The sequence below is a fragment of the Budorcas taxicolor genome, chromosome 6 (genome assembly GCF_023091745.1).
Source record: "Budorcas taxicolor isolate Tak-1 chromosome 6, Takin1.1, whole genome shotgun sequence".
NCBI lineage: Eukaryota > Metazoa > Chordata > Mammalia > Artiodactyla > Bovidae > Budorcas > Budorcas taxicolor.
In genome coordinates this window covers 36,442,810-36,462,330 of record NC_068915.1, presented here as the reverse complement: position 1 = coordinate 36,462,330, position 19,521 = coordinate 36,442,810, and the positions used below count along the sequence as shown (strand labels likewise).

Sequence of the window (19,521 nt, the reverse complement as noted above, 5' to 3'; positions counted from 1 at the left end):
ATGGCTAAGAAGATCCAAAATAGTCAAAAATAGATAAAAATTTAAAATATACAGTGGCCAACTAGGAATATCATATACACCTAGTATATACGAGAGTGAGTGAGTGAGGTTGCTCAGTCGTGTCTGACTCTTTGCGACCCCGTGGACTGTAGCCCACCAGGCTGCTCTGTCCATGGGATTCTCCAGGCAAGAATACTGGAGTGGGTTGCCATTTCCTTCTCCAGGGGATCTTCCCAACCCTCAGTACTCTGTAATAATCTACCTGGGAAAAGAATCTGAAAAATAATAGATGTACGTATAGGTACAACTGAATCACTTTGCTGCACATTTGAAACTAATACAACACTGTAAATCAACTATACATCAATGTAAAATACAAAAAAATAGTGGGAAATACAAAAATAAAAATATCACTGTTAAATAATAAGTGTGTTGAGCATTTTTAGATGACTATAATCCTGGATTACACAGTAAATATAACATATAAAGTATATGTTATATTTAAGACCACAAGGTCCAAACAAGGTGGGGTGGTGGTGCTGAGGGAAATACAAGCAACAGAACATGGAAACACAAGAAGATAAAGAGTATTCCTAAATGTTTCTGCATAAAGAGCAGAGATAGCCTACCTTGGTTTTTGGAGATGGCTTTTGTGCATCTCTTTCGAAATCTTTTGTTAGAAGGATGTTCTTACAATTGGCCTCCTATAAAAGAAGTATGAAAGAAACATTAGAGATGGAAGAACACTGCCCAAATCAGAAATTACCCTAATTCACTACCCTAATCAGTGAAAATCATTTCTGGATTGAGTTGTTCACACCAGAAGCTAGTGAGATTGCAGTGAGAAGCCAAAACATTTCTTTTCTTCACCACATACAACAGTGAAGTAACATAAGACAGTGACAGAATCACTTTGGTACCTATAGGACATAGATATTCTAAGATGATATATCATGTCACTTACATATTCACAGATAGCTCATCTCTCCTTTGGAGAACTAAAGAGTAATTTTCCAAGACATTAACACCAAACTTTGAGTTTCCAACTTTCTCCAAGTATTTCACAAATGGGTTCTGATTCGATAAATATTTTATCATAAAACAAATTCCTTCATATTATCTAGCAAACTGCTACTGAATAGTGACAATATCAAAATCCTGAGAAAGATATCAGAGTATCTGTTTACAAAATAATTCAGCTTCTAAGTCCCTAGTTCACGTCAATATAGTACATGCAAAAATAAGAGCAGAGATTACGGGTGGCAGCTTGCTTGGGGTTGGATAGATTTACTATTTATTTCTATATAATACCTATATGCAGGTCAGGAAGCAACAGTTAGAACTGGACACAGAACAACAGACTGGCTGCAAATAGGAAAAGGAGTACATCAAGGCTGTATATTGTCACCCTGCTTATTTAACTTAAATGCAGAGTACATCATGAGAATCGCTGGGCTGGAGGAAGCACAAGCTGGAATCAAGATTGCTGGGAGAAATATCAATAATTTCAGATGTGCAGATGACACCACCCTTATGGTAAAAATTGAAGAAGAACGAAACAGCCTCTTGATGAAAGAGGAGAGTGAAAAAGTTGGCTTAAAGCTCAACATTCAGAAAACGAAGATCATGGCATCCAGTCCCATCACTTCATGGCAAATAGATGGGGAAACAGTGGAAAGAGGGGCTGATTTTATTTTTTCGGGCTCCAAAACCACTGCAGATGGTGACTGCAGGCGTGAAATTAAAAGACACTTACTCCTTGGAAGGAAAGTTATAACCAACCAAGATAGCATATTCAAAAGCAGAGACATTACTTTGCCAACAAAGGTCCATCTAGTCAAGGCTATGGTTTTTCCAGTGGTCATGTATGGATGTGAGAGTTGGACTATAAAGAAAGCTGAGTGCCAAAGAACTGATGCTTTTGAACTGTGGTGTTGGAGAAGACTCTTGAGGGTCCCTTGGACTTCAAGGAGATCCAACCAGTCCATCCTAAAGGAGATCAGTCCTGGGTGTTCATTGGAAGGACAGATGTTGAAGCTGAAACTCCAATAATTTGGCCACCTGATGCAAAGAGCTGACTCATTTGAAAAGACCTAATGCTGGGAAAGATTGAGGGCAGGAGGAGAAGGGGATGACAGAGGATGAGATAGTTGGATGGCATCACTGACTCAATGGACATGGGTTTGGGTGGACTCCGGGAGTTGGCGATGGACAGGGAGGCCTGGTGTGCTGCAGTTCATGGGGTTGCAAAGAGTCGGACACGACTGAGCAACTGAACTGAACTGAATACATGAAAAGAATAATCTTGTTGTTTTAAAAATAATACAGGAATTCACTTCTGAATAGCCATTAAGTTTAGTAAATTTTGCATAGATGATTCTATCTCTAGATTAAGATAGAACAAAACTATGTAACAGGAAGATGACAGTTGACAAAAATGCTAAGAATAAGTCAGATTTCTTTTACTCGCTCCATAACCTCTACCTCTGCATCTCATTTCTTTTCCCATCATGCCTACCATTCAATCACCTAGATAATGAGCTTTTTTCAAGTTCATCTCACAGCTAAGTAATTATCATCCTTTTTAAAGATCATCATCTTTTAAACAAAACTACAGTCTACATGACCACAGGAAAAACCATAGCCTTGACTAGTCGGACCTTAGTCGGCAAAGTAACGTCTCTGCTTTTGAATATGCTGTCTAGGTTGGTCATAACTTTCCTTCCAAGGAGTAAACATCTTTTAATTTCATGGCTGCAGTCACCATCTACAGTGATTTTGGAGCCCCCAAAAATAAAGTTTGCCACTGTTTCCACTGTTTCCCCATCTATTTCCCATGAAGTGATGGGACCGGATGCCATGATCTTCGTTTTCTGAATGTTGAGCTTTAAGCCAACTTTTTCACTGTCCACTTTCACTTTCATCAAGAGGCTTTTTAGTTCCTCTTCACTTTCTGCCATAAGGGTGGTGTCATCTGCATATCTGAGTTTATTAATATGGTTTTTCCTGTGGTCATGTATGGATATGAGAGTTGGACTGTGAAGAAGGCTGAGCACTGAAGAATTGATGCTTTTGAACTGTGGTGTTGGAGAAGACTCTTGAGAGTCCCTTGGACTGCAAGGAGATCCAACCAGTCCATTCTGAAGGAGATCAGCCCTGGGATTTCTTTGGAAGGAATGATGCTAAAGCTGAAACTCCAGTACTTTGGCCACCTCATGGGAAGAGTTGACTCATTGGAAAAGACTCTGATGCTGGGAGGGATTGGGGGTAGGAGGAGAAGGGAACGACAGAGGATGAGATGGCTGGATGGCATCACTGACTCGATGGACGTGAGTCTGAGTGAACTCTGGGAGTTGGTGATGGACAGGGAGGCCTGGTGTGCTGTGATTCATGGGGTTGCAAAGAGTCGGACATGACTGAGCAACTGAACTGAACTGAACATACCTTTCTAAAATTTGCTGGGATTATTTTGTTTCTAAAGAAAACAGTATATTATTAGTATAAAACATCCCTAAAGGAAATAATACTGCTACTCACTACTAATAAATAATTACTAAATTATAGGATATATCAGACATGGTGCTAAAGACTTTGCATTTATAATACCATTTCCACCTCAACAGTCTATGAGTTAAGTACTATAATTGTATTATCATTATGCCCCTTTGAACTATTAACATTACACAATAAAAGTGTACAGAAGTTAAGTAAATTGCCTAATGTCACACAGGATTCAAAAATGGTTTTGAATTACTTTTAAAGCCTGAGCTCTTCTCATCTACAGATACTACTTATCACCCAATATACTCAGCATCTTCAAAGAGTAGGCTGTAGAACTGCAGCATTTGAAAGCCAAGAGAATTTTTAAAGAACCAGTGCTCAGCTAACCCTCCTCTGATTTCACAAGTGAGAGATGTGGATCCTGAGGTGATGTGACCGAAATCACACAGAGCGTGGGGCCTGGGCCACAGGTCTGCACAGGCACCTGTTCTCTGCTTTGTAGGGAGCAGTATTCCCAGACTCGGAGGAGATCAGAGCCTCTTGTGAGCTGGAGTAGGGGGTGTGGGGGGAGGGTCACTGCAGTGCTGCCAACACACTCAGCGGCCTGTGGCCTCGTGCACAGCCCTATGTATGGATCAAGGGTACAGTTCTGAGATGTCCAAGTAGGTGTGCCTTCCAGTACTACCCATTCCCACCAGTCACAACACCTGCTGGTGGGAAGCTGTTTACTGGAAATAGTGAATGAACCCATTCCTGTTTCTGACTCACTGTGAGAGGAATAAACTATAACCAGAATGACATTTAAAAGGTCCAAGTTATTAACTGCATAATCTGTTGTGTAATTTGGCTACACTTGGGTAATATAATTAGGTATAATCCTTATACCTCTTTTTAAACTGGAACTGCTAGTACGTAAATGTTAGAATGTGACGAGAAGAAAACAGGCTGATTGGTAAGGGAAGTTAATAGGAATAATTGACCTTTGTTTATGTCTGTCTGGGTTTATAAATGCCTATAATTCTTTCTTCCTCAGGCATAAACTAGAAGTGATGGTATCACCCTTATTTTGCCTCCCTGCCCCTGTGAATTAATACATATAAAGCTGAGAGTCAGCTTTTCCCTAAAAAACTCAACTGAAAATGCCACCTACATACATTCTTTTATTTTTTGTTTTATGACTTCAAATTCAGACAACAGAGTCATTGTGAAGTTTAGTAGTCACAGCACAAAATGCAGTCAAGAGATCTGCTTTCTCATCCTAGTTCTTGAACTAATCATCTCTAGGAAGCCAGGCAAGCATTTTAACCTTTTGGATGTCTCCCTCAGTTTAAAGATCTATAAAACAAAGGGATTGATTATATGTGCTCCAAGAATCCTATCTTGTCTTAAATTTCAAGATTTCATGATTCTTCCAGGAAACAGTATTTATCGACTAAAAGGTAAGCCATGTCCTCTTCAGAGCTGCATTCCCAGAGTGCCATCAGAATGCTGCAGAGGTGTGGGCACCCCAGCAGTGGCAGTGAGCTATAGAACACCAGCAACATTCCCTGCAGGGTAGTGTTACTCAGATTTCTAAAGAAAAATTAAGTAATTCAACTAGTAGCTTAAATCAGTAACTGGTAATAACTTAATTTATTGTTTTAAATCAGATATAGTATGGAAACTCGGTAATATATTATGAGAAACAGCTTAAAGATTAAGCCTTTTTAAAGTTGTGCTTTTAAAAAGCCATTTATACTTGTAGGCATATACCTGAGAATTAAAAACATATGTCCACACAAAACTTTTTACATGAGTGCTCACAGTAGCATTATTCATAATAATCCATAAATGTAAACAACCCAAATGTCTATCAACTGATGATCAAATTTTAAAAAATGGTGCAGTCACACAATGGAATATTGTCCAGCTATTAAAAGGAAAAGAACTAATATCTGCTAATAACATCATGAAAACAATATGCCATGTGAAAGAAGCCAAATACAAAATGACAGACATATTGTGTGATTCCACGTATATGGAATGTCCAGAATAGGCAAACAGCAACAGGAAGTAGATTAGGGGCTGTCAGGGTCTTGGGAGTGACAAAGATGTTCTGAAATTAGGTAATGGTAATGGTTGGTGTGCTGCGATTCATGGGGTTGCAGAGTCGGACACGACTGAGCGACTGAACTGAACTGAATGGTTGTACAACTTTGTAAACATGCTAAAACTCAATAAACTGCATACTGTAAACAAGTGAACTGTGTGGTACATAAACTGTATCTACATTTAAAAAGCAAGGCTTTTAAAGCTAATCCCCAATTCTCAGGGCAAAGGGAAGGAAGGTTTGTGTTTAAACTCTCCCCTTAGAAGAACTTCTTTGTAAAGGTTTGAAGGGGGAATGTTTTTGTTTGTAAGTATTAAACTATATGTGTGCACGGAAATTCTCTCAAATATTAACTGAACCCTATTATGTGTGGCATTCCAAAGCTGGTCACTGGGGGATGGAATGATAAATTAGACATGAATATATCACACAGGGTATATTTATATTCATTTTAAACATTTCAGCTGTTTGAATGAGACTTCTGACTGAACTGACTGCCCATTCTAATGACTGAGCAACAATCAATTGTTTAAACCTGCTGTGTCATTTGGTATCATGAAAACACCACTTTAAAACACAATAGGGGAAGAAAACAATACCTTGTTTGTCACGACTTTGTTGGCTTTACCATTCACCTATTAATGACATTAAAAAATATAAACACAGTTGCTGTTCCCTCAGCCGAGCCCACGGATCCCAGATATTCACAGCATGTGCCTGCACTTCACCCAGGTCTCTGCTCAGTTTTTACTAGAGAGGACGCCCTCCCTGAACACCTCCTCTGTGTCACTACTGCTCTCCCCACCTGCTGATGCTGTCTATTTCTTCACTGTGCTCAGCAATATATGACTTCAATACTGAGTGGTTTCAGTTCTTCACTATCCATCGCACCCTACTCCATGAGAAGACCTTTATCACTTACAACGTGAGAAGACCTATATCCTATCACTTTTGAATATATTCACAGGACCCAGTACAGTTTGGCACATAGCAGAAGCTCAATTGTTGTAGTGAATGAGTAAACCAAATCAATGAACAATATCCCTTCCTAATTTTTTGCAATCTTTTATGCATTCCTCTTGTTTTTAATTCCCTCCTTAATCAGCTTACACTTCAGGACCTTTCATTCCTTTTCTAATGCCCTCCATTTCCTTCCTCTGGTCTTTAATCACTGCATTTATCTCATACAAGGAAGAATCCAGTGATATGCCTTCTCTGTGTTGAGAATGGAGCAACTGAAAGTGGCTGGGGAAAAAAAATTATAGAATTGGTTGACTGCCATGTTAAATGTATTAACATAAATCTTCACAACAGTCCTGCTATATTTCTTTAGTAAGGTTTCTATTCTCCAAGGTGCTATTTCATGTCTCTTCCTCTTTTCTCAAACCCCTTTCCTCCTTCCATTTTTGCTTCACTGGAAAAAGAGATGCATCATAGAAAGTTCTCATCACCCTTCCCCCCCACCCCCCCTACCTCCATCAAATTTACAAGCCACTCTCCATTCCTCCAGTTACGATAGAAGATTCTGGTCCTAATCAACCATTCCTTTAATGCCACCCTCAATCCTATCTCCTCTCATCTTCTCAAGGACATCACTCTGCCAATTCTACCCTCCCACTCCCTCTCTATTAGACAATTCCCATAATCACAGGCACTCTCCATAATTATCCTAAATAATCAAACAAAACTCACTTCCTTAATCTTACTTCTTCCACTAGTGGTGGTCCCAAGTTTTTTTCTTTCCTTTATAACCCAGTCCTTCAAAATAGCTGTTTTCATGATCTCTACTTCTTTAGCTTTGATGCCCCCAAATCTGTTTTGTTGTTGTTCTATTTTTTTAAATTTTTTATTTTTTAAGTAATCACTACTCCACAGAAAGTACTGAAAACATTCACAGTTTGGTCTCCATTTACTCAGGTTCTTGGCAGCATGTGACCCAGGTGACTACTTCTAATAGCTGCCACATCATCACTGGTAGGGAAAAAAAGTTGCCTAACTCACTGACTAACTTTACATGATCTCTTTGGATTCTGCTTCTCCTCTATACAATAAAGTTACATACCTACTAGTTATTGGTTTGTTTTTTGTGTATTAGTCAGTCAGTTGTGTCCGACTCTTTTCGACCCATGGACTATAGACTGCCAGGCTCCCCTGTCCATGGAATTCTCCAGGCAAGAATACTTGAGTGGGTTGCCATTTCCTTCTCCAGGCGATTGTCCCAACCCAGGAACTGAATCATGGTCTCCAGCATTGCAGGCAGATTCTTTACCATCTGAGCCATTCCTCTACTAAATAGAAGTTCCATGAAAGCAAATAACTTGTCTTTCCCATGTGTGTGTTTCAGTTGCTCAGTCGTGTTGACTCTTTGTGACTCCATGGACTGTAGTCTGCCAAGCTCCTCTGTCCATGGAATTCTCCAGGCAAGAATACTGGAGTGGATTGCCATTCCCTTCTCCAGGGGATCTACCCCACCCAGGGATCAAACCTGGGTCTCCCATATTGCAGGCACATTCTTTACTGTCTGAGTCACCTATTAGGGTCTTTCTTACTTATTATTAAAACTACATGCCACTGAAAGTTCCTCATATAGCAGGAGCTCAATAAATATGTGTTGAATAAATAGTTGAATGAAAATGGAGTGACTTAAGGGTTGATGCAGAGAAGTCTTTTCCCAAATGATACAATGATCTCAGAGCATTTTAACTGCTTTTACATACAAACAATATCTAGTGACTCTAAATTTGTATCACTATCTTTGACATTTCTACTAAGCTACTTATTTCTGTCTACTTGGCAACTCCACCTTGCTGTCTAATAAGCACCTAAATTTAGTATGTCCAAACCTGAGCTTTTGATTTATCAGCAAAAACATATTATTTCAGTCCTGAGTGTCTTTGCCAGATTATCAAATGGTACCCTGTGACTTAAGTCAAGGTCTTAGGTATTGACTTTGATGCCTTTCTTTCCCATATCTCCCACCATCAACATACCATCAAGTCTATTCAGCACTCTCCAAAGTAAACTGGGATTAATTCACTTCTATGTACATGGCCACCTCAGTCATAGCCATCATTGTTCACCTAAATTACTTCAATCATCCTGCCTTCTACAAACTTTACGTACATAAATCAAATGAGGTCACTCCATAAGCAATGTCTTATTACTCCTGGAATAAAATCTAAACTTTTTATCATTATCTACATAGCCTTGCAAGTTCTAGCCCAATCATATTTCTCTGACCTCATTCACACCACTTGCCCCCTTCCTTACTCACACCACTTGCCCCCTTCCTTCCTCAGCCATAGTGGCCTTCTTTTTCAACCTTCAAATACTCCAAGACCCTTCATGCCTTCAAGCATTTGCCCCATGTTCCCTCTCCCTGGAATGCCTCTCCACCATTTCCTTACATGGCTGGTGTATTCTCATTTTTCAGCTCCTATGTCATCCCCTCAGAGATGCCTGCTTTAACAATCTCATTTAAAGTGGCTTCCCTGGTTACACTCTTACTGAAAGTTGCACAGTCGTGTCTGACTCTTTGCGACACTATGGACTATACAGTCCATGAAACTCTCCAGGCCAGAATACTGGAGTGGGTAGCCTTTCCCTTCTCCAGGGGATCTTCCCAACCAAGAGACTGAACCCAGATCTCCCTCATTGCAGGCAGATTCTTTACCAGCTGAGCCATAAGGGAAGCCCAAGAATACTGGAGTGGGTAGCCTATCCCTTCTCCAGTGGATCTTCCCGATCCAGGAACCAAACCGGGGTCTCCTGCATTATAGGTGGATGGATTCTTTTACCAACTGAAATATTAGGGAAGCCCCAACACTCTTATTAATCATTAATCTGCTTTAATTCAATCATGGTACTTATTCTAATTTGTAATTCACAATTTTACTTTACATTTGATTTATCATACATTAATTTCTTTTTATTTTTTATTTTTGGTGTTATCTATTTTTATTTGAGGTTTATATTAAATTTTTGTTCACTTTTTTTTAAACTTTATAATATTGTATTGGTTTTGCTATATCAACATGAATCTGCCACGGGTGTACACATGTACCCCATCCTGAACCCCCCTCCCACCTCCCTCCCCATACCATCCCTCTGGGTCATCCCAGTGCACCAGCCCCAAGCATCCTGTATCCTGCATCGAACACTAATTTCTTGCATGCTAAGTCACTTCAGTTATGTCCCTATGGACAACTCTTTGCGACCCTATGGACTATAGCCTGCCAGGCTTCTCTGTCCATGAGATTTTCCAGGCAAGAATACTAAAGTGGGTTGCCATGCCCTTCTCCAGGGGATTTTCCTGACCCAGGGATTGAACCCGTGTCTCTTATGTCTCCTGCACTGGTAGGCGGGATCTTTACCACCAGTGCCCCTAAGGAAGTCAGGTTAATATTAACTTCAGTAGACTTTAAAGTTTCATGTGGATAGAGATTTGTTTAGTGTATCCCCAGTATTCAGTAGAGCTTTCCTGGTGGCTCATACAGTAAAGAATCTGCCTGCAATGTGGGAGACCTGGGTTCGATCCCTGGGTTGGAAGATCCCCTAGAGAAGGGCATGGAGTCTTGAGTATTCATTAGTATTTTATAAATATTTTTTGAATGAATAAAGAGAACAATGCCAACTGCTACATTTCCCTTCCCTTTAGTGTTAATTTCCAACCACTAAAGAAATGTGATGAATCTCCTTGATATTGAGAATCAGATAATAATACATTTTTTTATTACTTGGATAATATGATGATGAGTGAGGGCAAGTGGCAAAGAAGCTACTATTATGACAGGCAGTTGTCAGAGAGCTGCAGATGGTAGGCTGGGGTCAAACCACAACAAGTGATTTGGTTGAATTTAGTGACTTGGAGATCAGAGGACAGACAGCAATGCTGATATAAGTGGGTATAACAGTCAAAGCCTAAGGCCTCCTACAGGAAGGAGATACAAAGAACACTGCTACTTTGCACACAACCAGAATGCAATAAATGTCACTGGCAGATTGCAGACCATTCCTTACAATACCATAAATGTCTCCTCTTTAATTCATCTGCATCTGCAAAATGAATGTTAATTTGACTGACTATAACAAATGAACAAGATGTTTTATTAAAACTCAAAAGCAGTATGATGTTATCTTTACATAAATAAATGGAGCAAATTGAATTAAACTAGCATTTAACAGATTTTCATCATATAAATATTTGGGAAGAAATCTGTAGTTCTTGGGCTTGGACCAAGCAAATATAAATGGAGGAGATGAGAAGTAATAAAGTTTCAGATATATTTTGAACTCATTACTTTATAAACTGCAACTATAATATTCACAGGTACAACCTTAACTGTCTTTTAAGTCTCTTGGAAATTGCTTTATAGAGAATGGCAGCCAGTCATTTCTAATTAAAGAAAAAGGAATGAGAATGAATATAGCAAGGGATGGTGAAATTAAAGATTGAAACATCACTAAACATTAGAATTTGGACTTCCCTGGTGGCTCACACAGTAAAGAATCTGGCTGCAATGCAGGAGACCCGAGTTCAATCCCTGGATGAGGATGATCCCCTGGAGAATGAAATGGCAACCAATGCCAGTATTCTTGCCTGGAAAATCTCATGGACAGAGGAGCCTGGCAGGATACAGTCCATGGACTCACAGAGTCAGACACTACTGAGTGACTAATGCTTTCTTTCCTCTAAACATTAGAATCTAGACTTGTGATTGTATTATTACAATCCATTATAGTTTTCTCTTCCTTTTGCTCTGTCATCTCTTATAGAGAAGATTTTTGTAATAATCTCATCAAAAAGAGCTCTCCCCAGTTACTCACAACTTGCTTTATTTCTGTCACGGTGCCTTGTGGTTTAAGATTGGTTTGTGTGTCCATATATCATGCTGGAGATTTCAGATCTATTCTCAATATCTGTGCATTTCTTTGTTAAGTTAGTCCACCATGTTTTATTGTTTCACAGTCTTGACTTGAAGAAGCTCTAACTTTTTTACTGATTTGCACAGGGGTTTGAATCTGTTGTCATAAGTGACCAAGCAAAGCCCAGACTCAAGCCTTTTTTATTTGCTGGCCTTTCTGCCTAAGTTATGCTCTTCTTCCTCATATCTATATACATGACTTACTCCACCAAATCACTGTGATCTCCACTCACCTCAGAGAGGTCTCCCTCAATTCTCTATAGAAAATAGTGACTTCACTTTCCTTCTCTCCTCTCATACACCATTAATCTCAAGTCCTTATCATGGTTTAATTTTCTTTTTTTGTTGTTGTTCTTTCTATAGCATCTTTATTTTTTTTGCCAATTAAATTTGGAAGTACATGCAATAAAAGTGATTAAATGCACATTATGATAATGTGCATTTATTTCCATTTTTAGTTTACCTTTGTTTTTATTTATTTTATTTATTAAAACAATTTTTTTATTTTTACTTTATTTTGCTTTACAATACTGTATTGGTTTTGCTATACACTGACATGAATCAACCATGGGTGTACCTGAGTTCCCAATCCTGAACCCCCCTCCCATGGTTTAATTTTCTTCACAGACTATATCATTAAATACCATGTTAATTTCCTTAATTGTTTACTGTTTGTGTCCCATTACTAAAGAGGCAAACTCTATGAGGGCAGAGATTTTTTTTTTTTTCAATTAAACCTACAGCTCTAGTTCACAGAATACTGCCTGTAACATAGTAGGTGTTTAATAAATGGTAGTTCAAATTAGGCTTAATTGGTATTTTCAGGACATTACATTCAAAAAAAAGCAGAAGACAGACTTTTTTCAAGTGCACATGGTATATTATCTAGGATTGATCACATATTAGGGCACAAAACAAGTCTCAACAAATTTAAGAGTACAGAAATTATTTCAAGCATCTTTTCTGATCACAATGGCATGAGACTAGAAATTAACCACAGAAAAAGAAATGAGGAAAAATGATTACATAAACACAAAATAGCAAACTACAAAAAAAGAAAAAGAAAATACCCAATGGATCAATGATGACATGAAAGAAGAAATTAAAAAATATCTTGAAGCAAATGACAATGAAAACATAAGCATAAAAAAATCTATGGGTGCAGCAAAATAAATTCTTAGGGGGAAGTTCATAGCAATACAGGCCTTCAAGAAACAAGAAAAATCTCAAATAAACAACCAATCCAACATAATCTACCACCTAAAACAATTAGAAAAAGAAAAACAAAGAAAACTTAAAGTCAGCAGAAGGAAGGAAATAATAAAGATCAAGAGGAAATAAATGTTAATAGAATAGAGATTTAAAAAGCAGAAAAAAAATCAATAAAATCAAGAGTTGGTTCTTTGAAACAGCAAACAAAATTGACAAACCTCTGGCCAGGCTCACCAAGAAGAAAAGAGCAAAGACCCAAATGAATAAACTGAGAAATGAAAAAAGGAGAAATCACAACTGCTACCACAGAAATACAACCAACCAACCAATCCCCCCCTAAACATAACAGATACTATCAACAATTATATGCCAAAAAATTAGATAACCTAGAAAAAATGGACAAGTTTCTAGAAACATATCAAAACTGAATCAAGAAGAAATAGATAACCTGAACAGACCAATCACTGGTAGTGAAATAGAATCTGTAACTTCAAAACTCCTTACAAAAAAAAGTCCAGGATCACATAGCTTTGTAGGCAAATTTGACTAAACATACAAAGAAAAACCTGATCCTTCTCAAACTCTTCCAAAATATTTAAAGGGAAGGAACACTCCTACAGACATTCTATGAAGACATCATCACCCTGATGCCAAAAGCAGACAAAGATAACACCAAAAAAAAAAAAAAAAAAAATTAAAGGCCAATCTCTTTGATGAATAAGAAAAATTCTCAAAAAATATTAACAAATGGAATCTAACAACACATAAAAAGATCATACACAGCACTCTTAATTGGATTCATCCCAGAGTCACAAGGATCATTCAACATACACAAATCCATCTATGTGATACACTCCATCAACAACAACAAAAAAGCCAAAAACCATATGATCATCTCAATAGATGCAGAAAAATACTTGATAAAATTCAATATTCATTCATGATAAAAACCCTTAGGAAAGTTGGTATAGAGGGAATATACCTCAACAAAATAAAAGCTATTTATGACAAATTCATGGTCAGTATAAAACTCAATGGTGAAAAGCTGAAAGCCTTCCCACTAAAATTTGGAACAAGACAAGGATGCTCACTCTCTTAAGTTCTGTTCAACATAGTACTGGAAGTCCTAGCCACAGCAATCAAACAAGAAATAAAAGGTATTCAAACTGGTAGGGAAGAGATAAAACTGTCATGATATGCAGATGATACAATACTACATATATATAACATAAAGACACCATACAAACCCAGCTAGAACTGATACAGAATTCAGCAAGGTAGCAGGTACAAGATTAACAAAGAAATTTGCTGCATTTCTTTACACTAACAATGAAATATCATACCGGAAAAGGAATATAAATAAACATCAATTTTAATTGCATCAAAAAATTATTTCAATTTTGCATCAAACTTCCTTTGAATTAGAAATTCTTTTAATATTGCATGAAAAAAATTCTTAGGAATAAATCTCATCAAAAAGGTAAAAGACTTATATGCTGAGAACTACAAAACAGCAAGATAATTAAAACAAAAATTAAACTGAAGATAATTTAAACAAATGGAAAGATGTCCCATGGTCTTGAACTGAAAGAATTAATACTGTTTAAATGGCCATGCTACCCAAAGCAATCTACAGATTTAACATGATCCCTATTAAATTACCCATGATATTTTTCACAGAACTAGAACAAATAATCTTAAAATTTATATGGCACCATGAAAGAGTCAGAATTGCCAAAGCAATCCTGAGGGAAAATGACAAAGTAAGAGGCATAATGCTCCCAGACTTCAGATAATATAAAACTACAGTAATCAAAACAGCATGGTATTGGCAAACATATAGACATATGGATCAATAGAACAGAACAGAGAGCCCAGAAGTAAACCCATACATCTATGGTCAACTGAAGTTTGACAAAGGAGACAATAATATAAAATGGAAAAAAGACAGTCTCTTCAATGAGTGGTGTTGGGAATGTTCAGTTCAGTTCAGTCACTCAGTCGTGTCCGAATCTTTGCGACCCCATGAATCGCAGCATGCCAGCCCTCCCTGTCCATCACCATCTCCCGGAGTTCACTCAGACTCACGTCCATCGAGTCAGTGATGCCATCGAGCCATCTCATCCTCTGTCGTCCCCTTCTCCTCGTGCCCCCAATCCCTCCCAGCATCAGAGTCTTTTCCAATGAGTCAACTCTTCACATGAGGTGGCCAAAGTACTGGGGCTTCAGCTTTAGCATTGTTCCTTCCAAAGAAATCCCAGGGCTGATCTCCTTCAGAATGGACTGGTTGGATCTCCTTGCAGTCCAAGGGACTCTCAAGAGTCTTCTCTAACACCACAGTTCAAAAGCATCAATTCTTTGGTGCTCAGCCTTCTTCACAGTCCAACTCACATCCATCCATGACTACTGGAAAAACCATAGCCTTGACTAGGTGGACCTTAGTCGGCAAAGTAATGTCTCTGCTTTTGAATATGCTATCTAGGTTGGTCATAACTTTTCTTCCAAGGAGTAAGTGTCTTTTAATTTCATGGCTGCAATCACCATCTGCACTGATTTTGGAGCCCAAAGAATGAAGTCTGACACTGTTTCCACTGTTTCTCCATCTATTTTCCATGAAGTGATGGGACTGGATGCCATGATTTTCGTTTTCTGAATGTTTAGCTTTAGGCCAACTTTTTCACTCTCCTCTTTCACTTTCATCAAGAGGCTTTTTAGTTCCTCTTCACTTTCTGCCATAAGGGTGGTGTCATCTGCATATCTGAGGTCATTGATATTTCTCCTGGCAATCTTGATTCCAGCTTGTGTTTCTTCCAGTCCAGCATTTCTCATGATGTACTCTGCATAGAAGTTAAATAAGCAGGGTGACAATATACAGCCTTGATGTACTCCTTTTCCTATCTGGAACCAGTCTGTTGTTCCACGTCCAGTTCTAACTGTTGCTTCCTGGCCTGCATACAGATTTCTCAAGAAGCAGGTCAGGTGGTCTGGTATTCCCATCTCTTGAAGAATTTTCCACAGTTGATTGTGATCCACACAGTCAAAGGCTTTGGCATAGTCAAGAAAGCAGAAACAGATGTTTCTCTGGAACTCTCTTGCTTTTTCCATGGTCCAGTGGATGTCGGCAATTTGATCTCTGGTTCCTCTGCCTTTTCTAAAACCAGCTTGAACATCAGGAAGTTCACGGTTCATGTATTGCTGAAGCCTGGCTTGGAGAATTTTGAGCATTACTTTATTAGCGTGTGAGATGAGGGCAATTGTGCAGTAGTTTGAGCATACTTTGGCATTGCCTTTCTTTGGGATTGGAATGAAAACTGACCTTTTCCAGTCCTGTGGCCACTGCTGAGTTTTCCAAATTTGCTGGCATATTGAGTGCAGCACTTGCACAGCATCATCTTCTAGGATTTGAAACAGCTCAACTGGAATTCCATCACCTCCACTAGCTTTGTTTGTAGTGATGCTTTCTAAGGCCCACTTGACTTCACATTCCAGGATGTCTGGCTCTAGATGAGTGATCACACCATCGTGATTATCCGGGTCGTGAAGATCCTTTTTGTACAGTTCTTCTGTGTATTCTTGCCATCTCTTCTTAATATCTTCTGCTTCTGTTAGGTCCATACCATTTCTGTCCTTTATCAAGCCCGTCTTTGCATGAAATGTTCCCTTTGTATCTCTAATATTCTTGAAGAGATCTCTATGCAAATTAATCAGGTTAGAACACACCCTTACAGAATACATAAAAATCAATTCAAAATGGCTTAAAAACTTAAATATAAGGCATGACACCATAAAGCTCCCAAAAGAGAACACAGGCAAATCATTATTGGACATAAATTGCATCAGTATTTTCTATGGTCAGTATTCCTAGACAACAGAAATAAAAGCAAAAATAAGTGGTATCTAATCAAATTTTTAAGCTTTTGCACAGTGAAAGAAATCATAAACAACAAAAAAAGACAACCTATGGACTGGGAGTAGATATTTGTAACTAATGCGACTGACAAGTGGTTAATTTTCAAAATATGCAAACAGCTCATACATCTCTGTGTTGTGCTCCTGCTCAGTCATTCCAGTCATGCCCAGCTCTTTGCAACCCTATGGACTGTAGCCTGTCAGCCTCCTCTGTCCCTGGGATTTTCCTGGCAAGTATACTGGTGTGGGTTGCCGGGCCCTCCTCCAGGGGATCTTCCCAACCTAGAGACTGAACCTGCGTCTCCTGCTTCTCTTGCATTGCAGGCAGGTTCTTTACTGCTGAATCACTGGGGAAGACCAACAGAACAAAAAAACCAAATAACTCAATCAAAATAACTGGCTGCTGCTGCTAAGCAGAAGGCCTAAATAGACATGTCTCCAAAGAAGAAATACCGATGACCAATAGGCACATGAAAAGATGCTCAATATTCCTAATTGTTAGAGAAATGCAAATGAAAACTACAATGAGGTAGAATCTCACACTGGTCAGAATGTCCATCATTAAAAAGTCTACAAATAACAAACGCTGGAAGGGGTGTGGAGACAAGGGAATCCTACTACACTGTAAGGGGAATGTGGGAATGTGTGTTGGTGCAGCTATTATGGAAAACAGTTTGGGGGTTCCTCAAAAAACTAAAATAGAGTTGCCATAGATTCCAGCAATCCCACTCCCGGGCATATATCCAAATAAAACTGTAATGCAAAAAAAATACATACAACTCTATGTCCATAGCACCACTACTTATAATAGCCAAAACATGGAAATAACCTAAATGTCCACTGACATATGAATGGATAAAGAAGATGAAGTGTATATTTATATGTACAGTGGAATATTTGTTGGTATTTAGTCACTAAGTCAAGATCAACTCTTTGCAACCACATGAACTATAGCCCACAAGGCTTCTCTGTTCATGGGATTTCCCAGGCAAGAATACTGGAGGGGGTTGCTATTTCCTTTTCCAGGGATCCTCCTGATCCAGAGAATGAACCCACATTTCCTGCACTGGCAGGCAGATTCTTTACCACTGAGCCACCAGGAAAGCCCAGTGGAATATTACTCAGCTGTAAAAATATGAAATAATGTCATTAGCTGCAGTGTGGATGGACCTAGAAATTATCACACTAAGCAAAGTAAGTCAGAAAGAAAAAAATATCATGTTATATCACTTACATGTAAAATCTAAAATATGGCACAAATGAACTTATCTATGAAATAGAAACAGACTCACAGATAAAGAGAACAGACTTGCGGTTGCCAAGGGGGAAGGAGCGTAGGGTGTTTATCCATATAAGATGGATAAACAACAAGGTCGTATTCCATAGCACAAGGGACTATATTCAATAATTTGTGAAAATAATGTAAATCGTGTTGCTGTATAGCAGAAATTAAAACAGCAGTGTGTATCAACTATACCTCAATAAAATTAAAAAATAAATCAATGGTAGTTCAACGATCAAACAGTCTGATTTTAAAAAATAAACTTTTGAAATCGCTTCTCCTTCAATTTACCTTCACACTAACGTCACATTAATGTTTCTAATTTATGACTCTGAGTCACTCCTTTCCTAAAAGTCTTAATCGCCTCCAATGACAGATTACATTTGCACTTATCCTGCTATCCAAAGCCCTTCAACCCATCTTCCTGTCATATTTACTTCCCATGAACAATATAACCTGGATGACTTGTTGCTTATGTTAGTTACGTGTCTCATTTCCCATCCTGGACTCTAAAAATATAATGAGTGTTTCAATCTTTCCTGTCTCATTAGCACCAGGGTAGGCAACTGATGTTTTGGCATTCCTAGTATCCATTCTCCTTCCTTTAGGGAAAGAGTTTCAGGAAACTATCCTTTTCCTGTTGGCCTCCCTGTTCCAGTTAAATGGGCATGTCTTCCAAGATATTTCCAACTATCAATTAGATATTCATTTCTTGTCATACCAGGAATGCAAAGACTCAAGAACTGAGAACAGCTGAAGCTAATTTATCCCAATGGCAGCTCTGTGAACAGACTGTCCTGCTCTTACACTGGAGGGTGCCTAGATTAATGTTCTATGGGAAGTCTAGTTGTCATCTCTGTTTTCTTTATTTTCCAGTTTTAATGAGGTATAATTGACAAATGAAAACTGCATATATTTAAAGGTAGGCAATTTAATGTTCTGAAATACATATTCATTGTGAAATGAGCATTAAATCAAGCTAATTAACATATCCAGTCCTCACATAATTACTTTTTCCTTTTTTGTGTGTGTGATAAGAACACTTCAGATGTATACTCCTAGCAAATTTCAAGGATACAATACATATTTTAAACTACAGTTATACTGCTATACATTAGCTTTCCAGAACTTATTTTGCAAAATTGAAACTTTGTACCCCTTGAATAACATCTCTCCATTCCCTCTTTTGCCAGTTTCTGCCAACCACTGATCTACTCTCTGCATTCATGAGTTCATCTTTTTTAGATTCCATATATAAGTGAGATTACACAATATTTGTCTATGTCCCACTTTTCTTAGTTTTGATTTGCATTTCTCTGATGATTAGTGATGCTGAGCACCTTCTCATGTACCTGTTTTTGGTTGCTGGAAGATATTTGATTACTGATTCAATCTACTTATTTATGTGTTTGTTCTGGTTTTCTATGCTTCTTGATTTAGTTCTGGCTGGCTGTATGTTTCTAGGAATTTATTAATTTCTTCCAGCTTATCCAATTTTTTGACACACAGGTGGTCAAAATAATCCCTTATGATCTATTTATTTTTAAGGTATCTACTGTAATGTCTCATCTTTACTTCTAATATTGAGTTTTCTCTTAGTAAAT

General features: G+C 38.2%; 1 protein-coding gene across 4 annotated transcripts in view; it reads right to left on the bottom strand.

Moving 5' to 3' along the window:
* FAM13A (family with sequence similarity 13 member A) overlaps positions 1 to 19,521 on the bottom strand; it is a 313,318-nt gene that overhangs the window by 167,805 nt on the left and 125,992 nt on the right. For all 4 annotated transcript variants that reach the window (XM_052641719.1, XM_052641721.1, XM_052641720.1 and 1 more), the window contains exon 6: positions 630 to 704. In XM_052641719.1, coding sequence (XP_052497679.1) covers positions 630 to 704 — 75 coding nt within the window. The remainder of the gene's footprint in view (positions 1 to 629; positions 705 to 19,521) is intronic.